The sequence below is a fragment of the Carlito syrichta genome, unplaced genomic scaffold (assembly GCF_000164805.1).
Source record: "Carlito syrichta isolate Samal-C Ts95f unplaced genomic scaffold, Tarsius_syrichta-2.0.1 Scaffold315782, whole genome shotgun sequence".
In the NCBI taxonomy this organism is placed as follows: Eukaryota; Metazoa; Chordata; class Mammalia; order Primates; family Tarsiidae; genus Carlito; species Carlito syrichta.
In genome coordinates this window covers 229,204-248,857 of record NW_007259878.1, presented here as the reverse complement: position 1 = coordinate 248,857, position 19,654 = coordinate 229,204, and the positions used below count along the sequence as shown (strand labels likewise).

Below are 19,654 nucleotides of genomic sequence, written 5' to 3'. Positions count from 1 at the left end.
CGCACCTGTAGTTCCAGTTATTTGGAAGGCTGAGGTGGAAGGATGGCCAGAGCCCAGCAGGTCGAGGCTGCGGTAGCCGGGAGTGGCCACTGCACTCCAATCTGGGTGACAAAGTGAAACTCCAACTCAAAAAAAAAACACAAAAAACAAACAAACCAAAAAAAAAAAAAAAAAAGATTGAGAAAAGTAATATTCTAATTATACTCAGCCAGCCACACTAATATGGATTGTTTGCATGGACAGTAATTGACTAACATAAGTTCAAGCTTCTAATGACCATGTCTTCCTGAGTGTACAAGGCATGGTAAAAACATGCTTGTTTATTTACTAAAAGTCTCTGACTCTAAGACCAAAAGGTCTTTGCCAAAAGTACTGGTGTCCCTCAGTTGGCACTGGGAAGGGACTGTCTGGCCTTCCCATGCTATACAAACCACAGGACAAATTGTGTGGCCTGCCAGGTAGGGTTGTGGGCCTACAGGGTTCAAGATTTGTATCTTCCACTGTTAGTTCCCAAACTTCCTCTTTAGATCAAATTATTAATATAGATCTGGAGCGACCTGGGAGCTGGTGCTGAGGTATTTGGTTTTTTGTTATATTTTATTACTTCTAACCCAACCAATCAGTCAACTATCAGATTTTTCTTTTTCTTTTTTTTTTTGAGTTGGAGTCTCACTCTGTCGCCCAGACTAGAGTGCAGTGGCTGCTCCCGGCCACCATAGCCTCGACCTACTGGGCTCTGGTGATCCTTTCGCCTCAGCCTTCCAAGTAGCAGGAACTACAGGTGCGCGCTACCACGCCCGATTAGTTTTTTTTTATTTATTGTAGACACGAGGTCTCGCCTAGTTGCCTGGGCGGGTCTCAGACCCGCAGACTCAGGCAATCCTGTCGCCTCAGCCTCCCAAAGTGCTAGGATTACAGGCTGAGCCACCGAGCCCGGCCCAACTATCAGATTTAACAAACAAAATAGGGCTTCAGATTTAACAAACAAAAATACAAGTTATCTACTTAAATTTCAATTTCAGCTAAACAATGAATAATTTTTTAGTATACAAATATGTCTCAAATGTTGAATGTCTCAAATATAAAGAGATCTCATTGCAATTAGGAAACATTTTTTTCTTCCAAATATACTTATGGGTTGTCAGATTTAGCAAATAAATATACTGGATCCTCTGTTAAATTTGCATTTAGGAAAGCAATTTCTGTTATTATACATATTTACACTGAAAAGTTATTTGTTGCTTATTTGAAATGCAAATTTAAAAGGGCATCCCATATTTAACCTGTCAACAGTAGAAGAAAAAAGCCTCAAATGTCTCTGATTCTACTGATGTAACTACAACTTATTCACAATCTTTAGAACTACTGGCTCTACTTAAGAATTAAAAAAGAAAGAATGACATTTTATTCCTTTAAAGCCATCAGATAATGTTCCCGATCCTTATTATCTATAAACCTTATTTATTTATTTATTTTTGAGTTGGAGTCTCACTCCATCGCCCAGCTGGCATGCAGTGGCATGTACACTCACGGCCACCCCAGCATCAATCTGCTGGGCTTAGGCGATTCTTCCACTTCAGCCTTTCAAGTAGCCAGAACTATAGGCATGTGCTACCATGCCTGGCTAATTTTTTGATTTATTGTAGAGCTGAGGTCTCACCAACTTGCCCAGGCTGGTCTTGAGCCTGTGGGTGCAGACAATTCTTTCACCTCAGCCTCCCAAAGTGCTGGGATTATAAACTTGAGTCATCGTGCCTAGGCTAAACCTTATTTATTATTTGAATAATTTCTTTTTGTTTGTTTGTTTGTTTGTTTTTTTGAGTTGGAGTCTCACTCTGTTGCCCAGACTGGAGTGCAATGGCCGCTCCCAGCCACCGCAGCCTCGACCTGCAGTGGCATGCACACTCACGGCCACCCCAGCATCAATCTGCTGGACTCAGGCGATTCTTCCACTTCAGCCTTTCAAGTAGCCAGAACTATAGGCGTGTGCTACCATGCCTGGCTAATTTTTTTATTTATTGTAGAGGTGAAGTCTGACCAACTTGCCCAGGCTGGTCTTGAGCCTGTGGGTGCAGACAATTCTTTCACCTCAGCCTCCCAAAGCGCTGGGATTACAAGCTTGAGTCATCGTGCCTAGGCTAAACCTTATTTATTATTTGAATAATTTCTTTTTGTTTGTTTGTTTGTTTATTTTTGAGTTGGAGTCTCACTTTGTTGCCCAGACTGGAGTGCAATGGCCGCTCCCAGCCACCGCAGCCTCGACCTGCTGGGCTCCAGCGATCCTTCTGCCTCAGCCTTCCAAGTAGCTGGAACTACAGGGGTGTGCTACCATGCCTAGCTCATTTTGATTTATTGTAGAGATGAGGTCTCACCAAGTTGCCCAGGCGGGTCTTGAACCCACGGGCTCAGGCAATCCACTCACCTCGGCCTCCCAAAGTACTGGGATTATAGGCTGAGCCACGAAGCCCGGCCGTAATTTGCTATTTTAAAGGCCTTCTTTCAAAGCCTGCTAAAAATTTCACACTGAATATTTAATGTAGAATAAATATATAGGATGCATATGTCAGAGACTATCAGAGACTTTCTGATACTAATAACTGACATTTATACTCAGATTTGCATATATACAATTAACTATTATTACAAAAAAAACCCAGCAGTCTCTCAATCTTTCTTTCTTTTTTTTTTTTTTTGAGTTGGAGTCTCACTCTTTCACCCAGACCGGAGTGCAGTAGCACACTCCCGGCCACCGCAGTCTTGACCTGCTGAGCTCCAGTGATGATTCCACCTCAGTCTTCCAAGTAGCCGGAACTACAGGTGCACGCTACAGCACCTGGCTAATTTTTTATTTTATTGTAGAGACGAGGTCTTGCCAAGTTGCCCAGGTGGGTCTCGAACCCGCGGGCTCAGGCAATTCACTAGCCTCGGCCTCCCAAAGTGCTAGGATTACAGGCTGAATCACCGAGCCCGGCCGTCAATCTTTCAAATAGATTTTTAAATGTAGACTTTCATATTAAATAGGCCCAAAATAACATGTGCAAACACATGGGGGGAGACCCAAAAAAACCACAGAATTATCTTTTGATGGGCGGGTCCCTTGTAGTACACCCAGAATTTATTCCTCCAGATCAAACAGTCAACCAAAGTTTTTATGTGGAAGTTTTGAGAAGGCGGCATCACAATTTGAGAAAAAAACATCCCAAGTTGTGACAAGTAGATAACTGGTTCTTCCACCATGACAAAGCACCTGCCCTCAAGGTGCTGAGTGTTCAGCAGTTTTTGACCAAAAAAATGGCACGAACTCTTCCTAGTTACCTAATCTTGCCTAGAGCAACTTGTTTTTTGTTTTCCGATAAAAAAAGTCCTCAAAGGGAAATGTTTTGCCAATGTGGTATAGAGGTGAACTAAAAGGCATCAAAATTGACGAGTTCAAAACAGTTTTGTGCAGTGGCAAAAGTGTCTTGATAGGTGCACTGTACCAATGGAGAATACTTTGAAGGTGACTGAAGTTTAAACATGTAACAATAAATACACAACCGTTAATAAATAAATTCCAGGATTCTCTGGATTCCCCCCTCTTAAACAATAGTTCCTATCAAAACAAAGCAAGAGAAAAGCAGATAAGCTTATACCTTCATAACTACAGTAATAGAAAACATTGAGTGCCTCTACTGCAGCTGGCCCCCTCTGTTTATAGCCAAAGATCAGATCTATCCATTCATGAAGATGAGCAGAAACATATTCAGACTCCTAAAACAGGAACAAATTTAATAATTAATAGATACCTTCCAACTATAACATAAGTTCAGTTCTTTAAAAAAGAGCAAATGAAACATTTTTACATACAAATCTTTCCAGCTGCAAAAATTATCTCAAAATGTTAAGCATTTATTCAATATTTATTACATATCCTGATTATTCATATCTACTATCATGTAGATATCGTATTTACTACTAATATTGTCATGCAACTCCTAACCATAATGAGTACAGAAAATATAAATATGCTAATAACAGTCAGAATATCAACAACAAATTAAAAGACAGCTGTGAAATGCATCTCTGTGACAAAATTTCCATTGAAAAAACTGTGTGGAAACTCAATTTTTTTTTTTTTTTTTTGAGTTGGAGTCTCACTCTGTCGCCCAGACTGGAGTGCAGTGGCCACCCCCGGCCACCGCAGTCTCCACCTGCTAGGCTCCAGCAATCCTTCCGCCTCAGCCTTTCGAGTAGCCGGAATTACAGGCGTGCGCTACTATGCCCGGCTGATTTTTTGATTTATTGTAGAGATGAGGTCTCACTGCCCAGGCGGGTCTCGAACCCGCGGAAACTGAATTTTTAAAAAAGAGATCAATCCAAGGAAATAATGAAATAACACTTGGGTAGAAAAAAATGGCAGCAAATTATTCCCTCGTCATCTTACCCACCTACCAAGAGGTGGACTTGGTGGCAGGCAGAGACTTCCTAGAACCTGTTAGAGATAACTTGAAAGACAGTGAGAAAAAAAATTTTTTTTTTTTTTGAGTTGGAGTCTCACTCTGTCGCTCAGACTGGAGTGCAGTGGCCGCTCCCGGCCACCGCAGCCTCGACCCGCTGGGCTCCGGCGATCCTTCCACCTCAGCCTTCCAAGTAGCCGGAATTATAGGCATGCGCTACCACGCTCAGCTGATTTTTAAATTTATTGTAGAGATGAGGTCTCGCTGCCCAGGCAGGTCTCAAATCCGCGGGCTCAGGCAATCCACTCACCTCAGCCTCCCAAAGGCGTGGGATTACAGGCTGAGCCACCAAGCCCAGCTGAGAAAAATTTTATTGAAGTAGGAGAAAAAGGGACTCAAGTTTTGGTTACATGAAAGATAGGGTACCTAATGAACTCATGAATGTGACAGTGAAGATTTCCAGGCAGAGTATTTTAAAGTACCACTTAAAATGGCATGGGGGGGGGGGCGGGAGAGGAGCAGGGCACAAAAATAAGTAAATAAATAAAATGGCACCTATACTGCCTATCATAAAGTATGAGAGGAGTAAGATGGGTTAAAAAAGTGAACTATTTAATTTTCAAGCATAATTTAAATAAAACAGAAAGGAGCCAGATCTTGCTGGGTTCAAAAATAAAATCAATTCTCATTACCAGGCTCTCTACAATATAAAGACTCTCAAAATAAGAAATGGCCTAAGGCAATAATCAAATCAGAATGTTACCATTAAAATACGGCCTCAGGCAAAAGTTTATTTCAAGGGTTTAGCTGTAAATCCACTGAGGTCTCAGTAAGACTTAAAGTTGTGCTCCACAGACCCACTAACTAGAAAACAGAGTAACTAAGATTTTTTTGAGAGGACAGTAATAAACTATACAGTAATGAACTATACCATGGACTTAGGTTAAGAGCATGCTATTGAGAGACCCAAGAAACCAAGAAACTTAAAAAGCCATACTTGCTGTAAAAGTAGTGTTTAGTTCACTATATTTCATATATCCCTACCTCATGTTTACTATATATTTTGTGTATTCCTACCTCATGTTCATTGTATTTTATGAAATCTTAGTACTTTAAATCCTACCTCAGACCCCGTAGAATTAGGTATATGTCGAGTGCCGGGTAGTGACTGATGGTGTAGTTATATAATGTCTTAAGTAGTGTTTGTATTTAGAACTCTTGGGTTAAGCATTGTCAGTCCCAATTGCCATGCTGACTTCTGCTTTTACAACGGGATGTAAATGTTAAAGCGATAAGCCCATTTCAGACATTCCTTTGCTATTGCAGTAGACTCCGAGGCGCTAGCTGCTCTATAGGTGGGCTCTATGTTGATTTAAATCACCAGCTTCCATGCCAAAGTTAATTTACACGCAGTGGCTATGTAAACCTGAGGGAATCAAAGACTTTGAGAAAAACCGCCTTGCTATAAGACGTTTGCGATATTTTATAAATTCCTAGAACTAGTACTATATGAATTTCTACCCCACATTCACTGTATGTGTTTGCAGCATTCATATTTAAAACTTTGTTAAGTTTGGCTTTTGTTGTTCCATAATGACCATGTTATGTTATGTAAATGTTAAGCAAACAAGCCCTCCTAAGCATTCCTCAGTGTGCATCAGCAGACTTAATGGCGCTAGTGTAACCTCCTGCCTGCTTGCTCAAGTTACTTTATACACTGTGACTGTATGAACCTAACTTATCTGACATTCCACTCTGCCCGTTAAGTGGGTTTCTGTCAATCACGGGCAGTCAGGTTACAGCCCACGAGAGGCACCTACCAATACCAAGTGTTCCCGTACCCATTTGGAGAAATTACCCATCATATAAAATCAAGTTTAAAGTTCTTTCCCCTCCCTCTGTAATTGTGCATAAAAACTACTTGCCATACTGGATCGAGGCTCTCGTCCCTGAAGCCACTACCAGCTTCATACGTGAGCCCAGACTAGAGCCTGAATAAAGACCCTCTTGTGTTTGCATCGGAGCTGGCTCTTTGTGGTCTCTCTCTCTCGGATTAGAGTTCTGGGTTTAATATATTTTTTTTTTAGTCAGAATCTCACTCTGTTATTCAGGCTGGAGTGTAGTGGCATGCTCACAGACACTGCAGAATCAACCTGCAGGGCTCAGGTGATCCTTCCACCTCAGCCTTCAAAGTAGCTTCTAAGTAGCTGGAACTATAGGCACGCACCATCACTCTAAGATTCTTAAGGGCATCTTTCCATAGTAGCCTCTCATCCAGCCCCAAAGAAGAGAGGGGACTATTTTGTAAAGTAATATGGACTTTTGTCCAACAGAGTTGAAACATAAGACACCTATAAGGTGGTTTCTTTTCCCCCCAAGATAGGAATCTCACTCTGTTGCCCAGGCTGGAGTGCAGTGGCATACTCACGGCTACCCTAGCATCAACCTGCTGGGTGCTGGCGATCCTTCCACCTCAGCCTTCTAAGATGCCTGAATTACAGGTGAGTGCTATCACGCCCAGTTAATTTTGATTTATTGTAGAGACGAGGTCTCACCAAGTTGCCTGGGCTGGTCTTGAGCCCTCGGGCTCAGGCAATTTACTCACCTAGGCCTCCCAAAGTGCTGGGATTACAGGCTGAGGCACTGAGCCTGGCCACCTATAAGGTCTTAAATGGAATTATACTAGTTCAGACTAAAAGAGGCAGAATCTGTTTAAAAAAGAAGAGAGATCTTTGGTTTTCAACTTATTATGGGTAGAAAAGAGCCTAAGAAAGACACTCATGTAAACAAAGGTCTTTTTTACGGAACAGAAAGAAGACGGGGGAGGGAGGATCAAAACCTAAAGGTAGAACTACTCTCAAGGAACAGAACTGGGTCCCCCAAAGATCTGAGACCACGTCCCTACTGGAATTCTGAATTGCTATAAACCAGTGACTGCTAGGAGTCTGCTGTTCTCCTCCCCACTTCAAACCAAATGTCCGTTATGGCTCTGTTCTTTCATGTCTCTGTTGTTTTATGGAGGTAGATAACTTGCCTCTTTAGTTCAGGCTTTAGATTCAAGAGGCGCCAAACCTGAGTAGTTTCATCTACACACAGACTTGATTTAGATAATGAGGTCCTGAACTGGGGGGGGGGGGGCAAATAACTGCCTGGGGGCCAATTCAGATTTGGGATCAGCAGTAGAACACAGTCACTTCCGTTTGATTTTACACTACAACAGCAGAACAGAGTAGCTGTGACACAGACCTTATGGCCAACAGACCCCCAAAAATACTATCTGGCCCTTTACAGAAAGTTTGCCAATTCCTTCCTTAATGAGATGAGAGTTTGGGGGGAAGAATATCTTGAGACGAAGTGAGTATATCTTGCATGCAGGAGGAATGGAAATAATTTGTGACAAGTGGGTAGAATGTAGGTGATTAAAGATGGCTACGCCGGGCTCGGTGGCTCAGCCTGTAATCCCACGCCTTTGGAGGCCGAGGTGAATGGATTGCCTGAGCCCGCGGGTTTGAGACCCACCTGGGCAGCGAGAACTCATCTCTACAATAAATCAAAAAATCAGCCGAGTGTGGTAGCGCATGCCCGTAATTCCGGCTACTTGGAAGGCTGAGGCGGAAGGATCTCTGGAGCCCAGCAGGTCGAGGCTGCGGTGGCCGGGAGTGGCCATTGCACTCCAGTCTGGGCGACCGAGTTAGACTCCAACTCAAAAAAAACCCAAAAAAACCCCAAATAAAGATGGCTACAGGGTGGGCTCCCAGCACTTTGGGAGGTGGAGGCAAGTGGACTCCCTGAGCCTGAGGGTTTGAGACCAGCCCAGGCAACTTGGCCAGATCTCTACAATCTCTACAATTATAAAAAAAAAAATTAGCCAGGCGTGGTAGTGTGTACCAGTAGTTCCGGCTACTTGGAAGGCTGAGGTGGAAGGATCACCGGAGCCCAGCATGTCAGTGCTGGGGTGACTGTGAGTGCGCCATGCACTCCAGCCTGGGCGACAGAGACTCTAACTCCCTCCCCCAAAAAAAGATATCTGCAAATTCTTTCTCTCTCTACCTTTTTCTTTTCTTTTTTTTTTTTTGAGTCGGAGCCTCACTCTGTCACCCAGGCTGGAGTACAGGGACACACTCACGGCCAATGCAGCCTCAACTTGATGGGCTCAGGCCATCCTTCTGTCTCAGTCTTCCAAGTAGGACACCACCATGCCTAGTTAATTTTTTGACTTTTTTTGTAGAGACATGGTCTTGCCATGTTCTCCAGGCTGCTCTTTCTAACCAGTGGGCTCAGGCAATCCTCTCATCTCAGCTTCCCAAAGTGTTGGGATTACAGGCGTTAGTCACCATGCTTCGCTTCACTCTACCTTTTAGAGGTAGAGTTTAATTTTCCTCCTCTTAAATCTGGCATTGATACTGTTGTTGTTTAACCATTACAAAGTGGCAGAAGTGATGCTATAATAGTTCAGAACTAGCCGGGCTTGGTGGCTCAGCCTGTAATGCCAGCACTTTGGGAGGCTGAGGTGAGTGGATTGCCTGAGCCTGATGGTTCGAGACCCGCCTCGGCAACTTGGCGAGACTTCATCTCTACAATAAATCAAAAATTAGCTGGGCATGGTAGCGCACGCCTCTAGTTCCAGCTACTTGGAAGGCTGAGGCAGAAGGATCTCCAGAGCCCAGCAGCTCGAGGCTGTGGTGGCTGGGAGCGGCCACTGCACTCCAGTTTGGGTGACTGAGTGAGACTAAAAAAAAAAAAAAAATAGTTCAGAACTTTTTTGGGGTCCAGATTGGAGCACAAGGGTACTAACATGGCTCACAGCAGCCTCAACCTCCTGGGCTCAGGAGGATCTTGCTGTCTAATCTGCTTGAGTAGCTGGGAATATAGGCATGTGCCACCACACCCAGTTAATTTTTGTACTTTTTGTAGAGACGAGGTCTCACTATGTTGCCTAGGCTGGTCTCAAATTCCTGGCCTCAAGGGATCCTCCCACCTCAGTCTCCCAAAGGGGTGTGATTACAGGTGATAGTCACTGTGCCTGGCTGAGACCATGAACTTTTAAGAAATAATGGAAGCTTCCACTTTTGCACTTTTGGGGAGCCCTGTAGGAAGGCTGACTATGAAAAATCCTCATCTTCCTTTGCCTACATGGGCACATCTCTAGTCCCCAATGGTTCCCCAGGGCACAGGTATTATCAGATTGCAATTTATTATTCATTACTGAATAAACTCACTTTTTAAATCAGGGGACAAGGTCTCGCTATGTTGTCCAACTGGCCTGAAATTCCTGGACGCAAGCGATCTTCCCATCTCAGGCTTCCCAGTAGCTGGAACTACAGGTGTGAACTACCATGCCCACTAAACTCATTTTTTTTTTTTTTTGGTAAAGCCACTGTTCTGTCTGCTATTGCAGGTTGACAAGGTACATCCTTCCTCAAATTCTAGACTTAGGTCTTAGCACAATAGAAGAGGTCCTGAGAAGTTTCTGGCTAGCTAATAAGTAAAAGGCCATGTTTCAAAGTTGCTTTATTTCCCCCCAATTCCTTATTCATGCATAGCGTTACTGCTTACAAATATTATAAAGTAATTCAGAATTTTGTAAATTTGATAATTATTTACTAATGACAAGGAATGTTTCCAAGTATTGGCCTAATTAGCTTCAGAGTCTGCCAACATTTCAGTTCAGATAGAGAACTAAGTGGGTTATTGTGGCAAAAAAATGGAGCCAACAGCATCATAAGCAAGATAGTAACAGAATTATCAATGGTAAACTGACTCTTATGAGTCCTTCAATTCCAAGTTGGAAATTTAACTGAAAACTAATACATTTTTTAAAGTGGCATTTAGAATTTAGCTCTGTTTTATATTAGAAGCCTAGTGAAATTCTTCAGAAAAAACAAAACTGTACTCATTCTTGTTAGATATGAAATAAACGTGAAATCTGTAAAACATCAAACTACACTAGTTTGGTGACTAGAAGAGTTACATATACACAGGCAGACATCTTATAGAACTGAAATAATAATATTTTGGCATGTATTCATGGGACTATATACAGTCTCACTGTATCAGAAGATTCCTATTTTCAAAACAAATTACCATAGTATACTTTTTAAAAACAGCATATATAATAGATGACAAGTTAATATAGAAAAATAATTAATAGTCACATAAACTTTATCCTTTAAGAAATACATCTTTATCTTATTAATCTGTCTTATAACTAAACACAAGAATCTTACCAGAGCTTTCCTATGTTTACAGATGAAATCTTCAGCTGACTTAGCCCATTTGGGGAGAATGACATCATTTACTAGTTCTTTGGAAACTTGTAGACGACCCAAGTTAAATTCTAAGACATGTAAAAAGAAAATATCAAATCATTTTAGATTTAAATAAATGAAGTAAAACAAATATAGATGAGAGCACATTCCTAAGCAAAATGGATGTTTTCTCTCTTCTCTAATTCTTACCAGTCGAAAAACATTCTATTAGTTAATTAAAAAACAAAAAATGGCCGGGTATGGTGGCTCATGCCTGTAATTCCAGCACTTTGGGAGGCTGAGGTGGAAGGATTGGTTGAGCCCACAAGTTCAAGATCAACCTAGGCAACATAGTGAGATCCCCATCTCCACAAAAAACTTAAGAAATTAGCTTGGTGTGGTGGTGACTCAGAAGGCTGAGGCGGAAGGATCACCTGAGCCCAGGAGTTCAAGACTACAGTGAGGTGTGACTGTACCACTTTACTCCACCTGGGCAACAGAGTGAGACCCTAACTCAAAAAAAAAGTTTTAAATTAGTTACTACAAGGTAAACCAGAATAAGAATTAATTTTTTTGTTAAGTAAAGTAGAGGAAACTATAGCTACAACTTTCATCTTAATGCAATATTACATTTTCTTCCTATGCTAGAAATAAATAACATAATCCCTTTAATGATTAATTTATAAAATATAACTTTGTAGAGCTTTCTGATTAATGTACCTTAAATTCACTGATTTAAAGAGCTTTATTTATGTTATGGAAGAATAATATATTTACACACCACTATTCTGAATAGATACTTGCATAAAAAAGATTTGTTCATACATATGGTTAGAACATGGTATTTTGAAAAAATTTTCCCAAATGTGAGATTTTTTGTTCATACAATGTGTTAGGGGAGGGAGAGACTGTTAACACAAAAGACTCTCAAAAAAGAAGGCCTTAAAATACCAGTGTGTTCCAAGTTGAAGAGAGGATTTTTGTTTTTTGTTTTTGAGTCAGAGTCTCACTCTGTTGTCCAGGCTAGAATGCAGTGGCACACTGCTCATGGCCACTGCAGCCTCGACCTGCTGGGTTCAGTTGATCCTTTTGCCTCAGTCTTCCAAGTAGCTGAAACTACAGGCATGTACCATGACGCCAACTAATTTTTAGATTTATTGCAGAGATGAAGTCTCGCCAAGTTGCCCAGGCTAGTCTTGAACCTGTGAGCTCTGGCAATTCTCTCACCTCGGCCTCCCATAGTGCTGGAATTACAGGCGTGAGCCACTGCGACTAGTCCTTGGAGAGAGGTTTAAATGTCACAAAATGATAGGATGCACAGGGCCTTTGGCTTTGTGTTAAACCAGTCACTGTGTGGCAGGTATTGTTCATTATCCATCTGATGGCCATTCCCCTTTCTTATTTGCCAGTAGAACCTTTATTTCATTAAATATCCATCTCTGTCTTTTATCTCATGCCCATTCCAGGCAACTGGTTTAGGGGTTGGCATACAACCCAGCTCTGGAAAATGAGGAGAGGTTGAGAAAGAGTTTCTCACACTTCAAAAAGGACATAATGGATGAACAGTCCCACTCCATTCCAAGATACCGTTGTATCTGCCTGTGATGCGGAAACTGCACTAGGCATTTGTAATCATGAGAACTAACCAAAGCCAAAACACTCAAAATGGCAGAGTGAAAATACAGAGAAAAGTTACCCTTGATGTTTAGCTATCTGAAACCACCATACCTCAGGATTTTTATTATAGGAAATACTAACATTTCCTTGTTTGTGCAATTCTAAGTTGGTTTTATGAAATTATTTTCTGAAGGCATTCTGATGTATTTGCTTTCTACCACACAGCTTATTTCAAACAAACAGGCAATGCAGAGTTAGAAGTGAGGCCATCAGGGTATGTAGTGTCAAGGACAGCAACAGGCTCTGATGAATATCACAACTTGTCACGCTAAGAGTACCTGTAACTTTCCACCAAGGTTAGCCTGCTCACTCCTCTTAGTCTAGACACACTGCTTTAGAAGGCTCCAGTCCAGTGGCTGACTGACAGTATAGGATCAGACTCTGTCAAAAGATTTACCTGGTTTTCTAAAAGTTACCAGTTCTGACTGCCTACCTCTGAGATAAGATGCCCAGCCTGCTCCCAAGTACACGATCAAAGTGATACTAAGCCCTGGATATGCTCTCCTCAGTATATTCAACAATTCTACTGAATAAACAAAGGGCCAAACATTAACATTACATATTCAGAGAGGGGAAAAAAAGTTGGTAATGACCCTTTTACACTGTGGAATCTCCTTAAAGATCGCCAATAGTAAAAATCTTGCCAACTTCCTTATTTGTACTTAAAAGTAAATATAAAACTACCTCATAGAAAAAGTATTTGGGCATTTAAAAATGTATTTAGCTTCAAGCTTCTCTACATCAAAAATATAAAATTTCAAATGTTATAGTAACTTAGACCTTGTCATTATTTTCAATATGCCTTTTCATCTATGCTCTAAATCAGGAGTTAATAAACTTTTTCTACAAAATGTCAAAGAATAAATGTTTTTGGCTTTGTGAATGATACCATCTCTGATACAACTACTCAAATCTGCTGTTACACTTTGAAAGAAGCCATACGGCTGGGCGTGGTGGCTCACTCCTGTAATCCAGCACTTTGGGAGGCTGAGGTGAGAGGACTGCCTGAGCCCACAGTTTCAAGACCAGCCTGGGCAACTTGGCAAGACCTCGTCTCTACAATAAATCAAAAAATTAGCTGGGCGTGGTGACGTATGCCTATAGTTATAGCTACTTGGAGGGCTGAGGCAGAAGGGTCGCCTGAGGCCAGCAGGCTGAGGCTGTGGTGGCTGTGAGCCTGTCACTGCACTCCAGCCTGGGTGACAGTGAAATTCTGACTCAAAAAACAAAGAAAGAAAATAGCTATACACAGATGATACATAAATGAACTGGCTGTGTTACAACCAAACTATATATAAAAATATGAGTTTACCCATAGATTTGGTTCATAGACCCACAGCCTGCTGGTCTAAAGCCTTACCTTACCTAACTCAAAGACTTTTAACCTAAGTGAGTATATGGCTGAAATAACATATGGCCACTTTTGCTTCTCTAGTAAACACTGTAATCTGACAAATTCTCTTACCAATTCAAATTTGTATGTTAGTTCCCTATAGCTGCTCCCTGGAAAGTAAAACTGGTACTGTGAGTTAAGCCCAATTACTGAGTGATCCACAGACAGAATGAACATAATTCTAGAGGACATCATAAAAATGTCTTGAATGACATTTTTGAGGCTCCTCCATTGGGACCTGCTAAGTCAAATTTTTAATCCCCTATTTCTTACGATTTTGATTTTCCAAAAACTCTGGGAAATAGAAGAATTCAGGAATAAGTTCTTTCACATCATATGGATTATCCATGAGAGCTTGCCAGGTAGCAGGAATGGAATGAAATTGTCGATCTGCACAGTCAAATCTGCATGTGGAAATTGAAAGAGAACAGTAAATACTGAATGAGATCAACAACAAGGCATGACAAAAAACCCTTCAAGATCCCTTCAGGTTTCCTAATGATTAGAGCTACTTTTTTCTTAGTCTTCCTGTTACATGTCTAAACACATAATTTGTTCTCCTTATTGTGATAACTAATCTTTCATATTTGTTGTCAGGAATGAAATACTATAACTTTAATCACCAGTATCACCTTACTTAAAATAACTGAAAATCAAATTACAATGGAGAAAAATTTCAAAGAAACTAAACATAATTTTAAGAGACTTTTATTACAGAAAGTGGGCCGGGTGCAGTGTAATTGCAGCAACACTTTGGGAAGCTGAGGTTAGAGGACTGCTTGAGCCAGGATTAGAGACCAATCTGGGCAACATAGTGAGACCTAATCACTACAAAAAAAATAAAAGATAAAAAAACCCAGGTGTGGTGGCATGTGCCTATAGTCCCAGTTACTTGGGAAGCTGAGGTAAGAGAATCATCTGAGGATAGGAGGTCAAGGATGTGGTGAGCCATGACTGTGTCACTGTACTCCAGCATGGGTGACAGAGTGAGACCCTGACTCAAAAAAAAAAAATGTATTACAGAAAATGAATGTTAGCCAGGCTCGGTGGCTCAGCCTGTAATCCCGCACCTTTGGGAGGCTGAGGTGAGTGGATTGCCTGAGCCCGCGGGTTCGAGACCTGCCTGGGCAACTTGGCGAGACCTCATCTCTACAATAAATAAAAAATTAGCCAGGTGTAGTAGCGCGCGCCTATAGTTCCAGCTACTTGGAAGGCTGAGGCGGAAGGATCGCCGGAGCCCAGCAGGTCGAGACTGCGGTGGCTGGGAGCGACCACTACACTCCAGTCTGGGTGACAGAGTGAGACTCCAACTCAAAAAAACAAAAAGAAAATGAATGTTGTTTCAATATTTTAAAATCACAGAATTTAATATAACTAAACATTATAGTACTCATATACTTGATTAATAGATCTATAGGAATGTTGCTGATTTAATCTTTGATACATGAATATCTTCACAGACTCTTCTGCTTAAGACCAGAGGGTAAGTTAGAGAAATAGCTCTGTGGCTAAAGCTTTTATATTTTACTTGCATATACTATTATTTTAATTTAATTTAATTTTTAACTAATTAATTTTACTTTTCTTATTTTAGAGACAGGGTCTTGTTATGGTGCTCAGGCTGGAGTACAGTGACTATTCACAGGCACACTTACAACTCATTGCGGCCTGGAACTCCTGGCCTCAAGCAATCCCGCCACCTTAGCCTTCTGCGTAGCTGGGACTATAGACGCATAGCACTGTGCTTGGGTTAATTATATATGTTTAAGTTTTGTCATGGGTATTCAGAGTCTATGGTAGTTAGGAGAAACCCAAGTGGTCATGCTGCAATTGTAATATGCTTTCCATAATCTCAAAAAACACAACTCTCTTATTTCCTTTGAGATTGCTTTCCCAGTTTTATTTAGTAAGTACATAATGGCCTTGAGTAAACATGACATTGATGACTAATTTGACTCTTTTTTCATTTTTACTAATCTTGGTTTGAGGCAGAGCTGATCTTCGCAGAACTTTGAATTTAATTATAGGCAGACATCTACCAAGTCTAATGGTGGTATATCCACAATCAAGAAGTATAGTTTTAAATGAAATAAAATTAACATATCATATAACTCACTCATTTTAAGTGGGCACTTCAGTGGTTTAATTCAGTATATTCACAGTTGGACAAACATTACTATAATCAATTTTAGAACATTCTCATCACTCCATTAAGAAACGCTAGCCGGGCTCGGTGGCTCAGCCTGTAATCCCGCGCCTTTGGGAGTACAATGTTTTCAAGGTTCATCCATGTTGTAGCATGTGTATCAATTCTTCATTATTTTTATTCATTTGTGGTCAAATAATATCCCATTATAGAGTTGTATCACATTTATTCATTTATTAGCAAATGAACATCTGGATTTTTATTTCTTTGTTAAAAATAATGCTGCTATAAACATTTGTGAACAAGTTTTTGTGTGAACATATGTTTTCAGTTATCTTAGGTATGTATCTAGGAATAGAATTCTAGCTTATATGGTAATTATATGTTTAAACTTTTGAGCAACTGCCAGACTATTTTCCGCAAAAGTTATACCATCTGACATTCCCACCAGCAGTATTTCTCAACGTGCTCATCAATACTAGCTATGTTTTCACCACCATAGTGGGTATAAAGTGGTATCTTTTTGTGGTTTTGATGTTGAATTTCCCTGATGATTCATGATGTTGAGCATCTTTTTGTGTGTTTCTTGGACATTTGCCTCTGTTCTTTGAAGAGATGTTTATTCAGATTCTTTGTCCATTTTTACATTGAGTTGTCTTTTTTTTTTTTTTTTTTTGAGTTGGAGTCTCTGTCACCCAGGCTGGAGTACAGTGGCATGCTCACAGCCACCGCAGCTTTGATGTGCTGGGCTCAGGCAATACTCCTGCCTCAGTCTTCCAAGTAGCTAGAGCTACAGGCGCACACCACCATGCCCGGCTAATTTTTTAATTTATTATTTAGTAGAGATCAGGTCTTGCCAAGTTGTCCAGGCTGATCTCAAGCCCTGAGCTCAGGCAATTCTGTGGCCTTGGCCTCCCAAACTGTTGGAATTACAGGCGTGAGCCACTGCGCCCAACGACAGGAACTCCTGGGCTCAAGTAATCCTCCTGCCTTAGCTTCCTAAGAAGCTGAAACTAAAGGAATATGCCATCATGCCTGGCTTTTAAGTGTTCTTTATATATTCTAGATACAAGTCCTTTATTAGATACGCAGTTTTTACTTGTCAATGGTGCCCTCTGAATCTGTTTTTGAAGCTTTGAAAAAAAATAATTTAGTCATAAAATCATTACAAGGTGAAAAGACTCAGTTACACTTTACTGCATGTTATGGGGGAAAGTACCTGCTATTATGGTAAGTTTAAATCTGGGGATGTTTAGTGATTTGGGGCCAGTCTCTTCTTGAAAGCCAAGGCTTATTGTTCTAATACAGGGATAAGGGAACCAGGCTAACTGTGAAAGATAAAAGCTACATGGAAAGAGAATAGGCAATGTTTACATAGCTCTTGATTGAGTGGGGAAGGCAAAATGGCTGTTAAGAATAAGACCATATGGTAACAAAAGTAGTTTAAGTAGAAAGCTACTGGAGGAGACACTGAAGATTCATGGAGAAGTTAGTTTTCTTGGGATTATTAAGAGAGTGTGAGACAGGTAGATTATAGTACTCATGGGTTTTGTGTAAACAGTGGTATCAAAGACCTGTTTGAGCTGCTGTTACGATGTAAAAGTCTCTTATTGTTCCCTCCCTTCATTCCTCTTAATAAGTACTTTTAGGACTACACAGGCATAGATATTGGTTAGGTCAGACTCTCGGCAGATGGCTTAAACTCTAAATCACATCTAATTCTACAGCTCTGATAGATTCCTCAAAACAGTAAGAATCACAAAGGTCCACTGGGGATAACAATGAAAAAGGAATTCTCCTTAAAAGTCACTTGTGTGAGCCAGTTTGAATGACTCATTCTCAAAGTAGTTTAGCTATTTTTAGCTGAATCAAAACCTAATAGAGGAGATTAAACAAAACCTGATATCCAGGATCTAGAAGGAACTCAAACAAAGAAAAAGTAAAAAATAACAAAGTGTGGGCAAAGGACATGAATACACTTTTCAAAAGAAGACATACAAGTAGCCAAGAGACACATGAAAAAATGCTCAGCCTCACTAATCATCAGAGAAATGCAAATCAGAACTACAATGACATACCACCTAACTCCAGTAAGGATAACCATCATTAATAAATTAAAAAAACAACAGATTCTGGCACTGGTGTGGAGAAAAGGGAATACTTCTACACTGTTGGTGGGAGTACAAGTAGTTCAGTCTCTGTGGAAAGCAGTGTGGTGATTCCTAAGAGAACTAAAAATTGACCTTCCATACGATCCAGCAATCCCTCTCCTAGGAATATACCCAGAAGACCATACATTGTTCTACTAAAAAGATACCTGCAGAAGCATGTTTATTGCAACACTATTCATGATAGCAAAAATACAGAATGAATCCTACTGCCCATGGAAAGTGGACTGGATAAAGAAAATGTGGTACATGTACATCATGGAGTATTATGTCACCATAAAGAACAAAATCATGGACTTTGCAGAAAATTAGATGAAGCTGGAGACTATCATACTAAGTGATTTATCACAGAAATAAAGAATTGAATACTGCATATTCTCACTCATAAGTGGGACGTAAACATTAATCACATTAGTACAAGGGAGGGACTGGTAATCGCTGGCCACTGATGTGGGGAGGGCAGGTAACAACACAAAAGGTACCTGGTCCTATACTAGGGGGAGTGAGGGCCAGTTGGAGGCCAAAACTTCACTTGCATGCTACCTTCTTGTGTAGTTAATCCTTACTTATACCCCACATCTCTATAATAAAATAAAATTTAATAATTAAAAAAAGACATAGCCCTGTTACACAGCACATGACACAAAGGCAAACTTTTCAACAATAACATACAGACATAAGAAAATAGCTGATTTATTCAAAACATACCTTCCACTCTGAAGCTGGATATGGAGGGTGGTAAATGGTTCTACACGAATGAGATAGTGCATGACCCCCGCAGAATTTGAATAGTGAGTACCATAATGAAACTTATCAATAGTTCCCATAGGATCCTCAAAATTCTCATATCTGGGGGAAAAAAAACCAAAATTTAATAACCGCAACAGTAAATTACATAAGGGGTCATCAGTTTGTATTGTATTGCTGAAAACACAGTTTTTAAAAAGTCATTTCTGGCCAGGCTCGGCGGCTCAGTCTGTAATCCCAGCACTTTGGGAGGCCAAGGCAGGTGGATTGCCTGCACCAGCAGGTTCAAGACCAGCCCAGGCAACTTCACGAGACCTCATCTCTACAACAAAACAAAAAATTGGCCAGGCGTGGTAGTGCGCGCCTTAGTTCCAGTTAATGGGAAGGCTGAGATGGAAGGATCGCAGGAGCCCAGCAGGTCGACGCTGGGATGGCTGTGAGTGTGCTACTGCACTCCAGCCTGGGCGATGAAGTGAGACTCTGACTCAAATAAATAAATAAATAAAAAATAAATAAAAATAAAAAGTCATTTCTTGTTCATATGCTTCATTATCAAACTCTATTCATATCATCACACCACACTAATAAATGAAAAGTTTTATTACTTAAAATTTTTTCAGCCGGGCTCGGTGGCTCAGCCTGTAATCTCGTGCCTTTGGGAGGCTGAGGTGAGTGGATTGCCTGAGCCCGCGGGTTCGAGACCCGCCAGGGCAGTGAGACCTCATCTCTACAATAAATCAAAAAATCAGCTGGGCGTGGTAGCACATGCCTGTAATTCTGGCTACTCGGAAGGCTGAGTGGAAGGATAGCTGGAGCCCAGCAGGTTGAGGCTGCGGTGG

The 19,654-nt window shown here is 40.9% G+C and overlaps 1 protein-coding gene across 1 annotated transcript in view; it reads right to left on the bottom strand.

Moving 5' to 3' along the window:
* Window positions 1-19,654, bottom strand: part of NBEAL1 (neurobeachin like 1) — a 211,707-nt gene that overhangs the window by 33,581 nt on the left and 158,472 nt on the right. The window contains exons 42-45 of the mRNA XM_008073238.2: window positions 18,777-18,917; window positions 14,028-14,158; window positions 10,664-10,773; window positions 3,633-3,750 (exon numbers count right to left, since the gene is read on the bottom strand). Coding sequence (XP_008071429.2) covers window positions 3,633-3,750; window positions 10,664-10,773; window positions 14,028-14,158; window positions 18,777-18,917 — 500 coding nt within the window. The remainder of the gene's footprint in view (window positions 1-3,632; window positions 3,751-10,663; window positions 10,774-14,027; window positions 14,159-18,776; window positions 18,918-19,654) is intronic.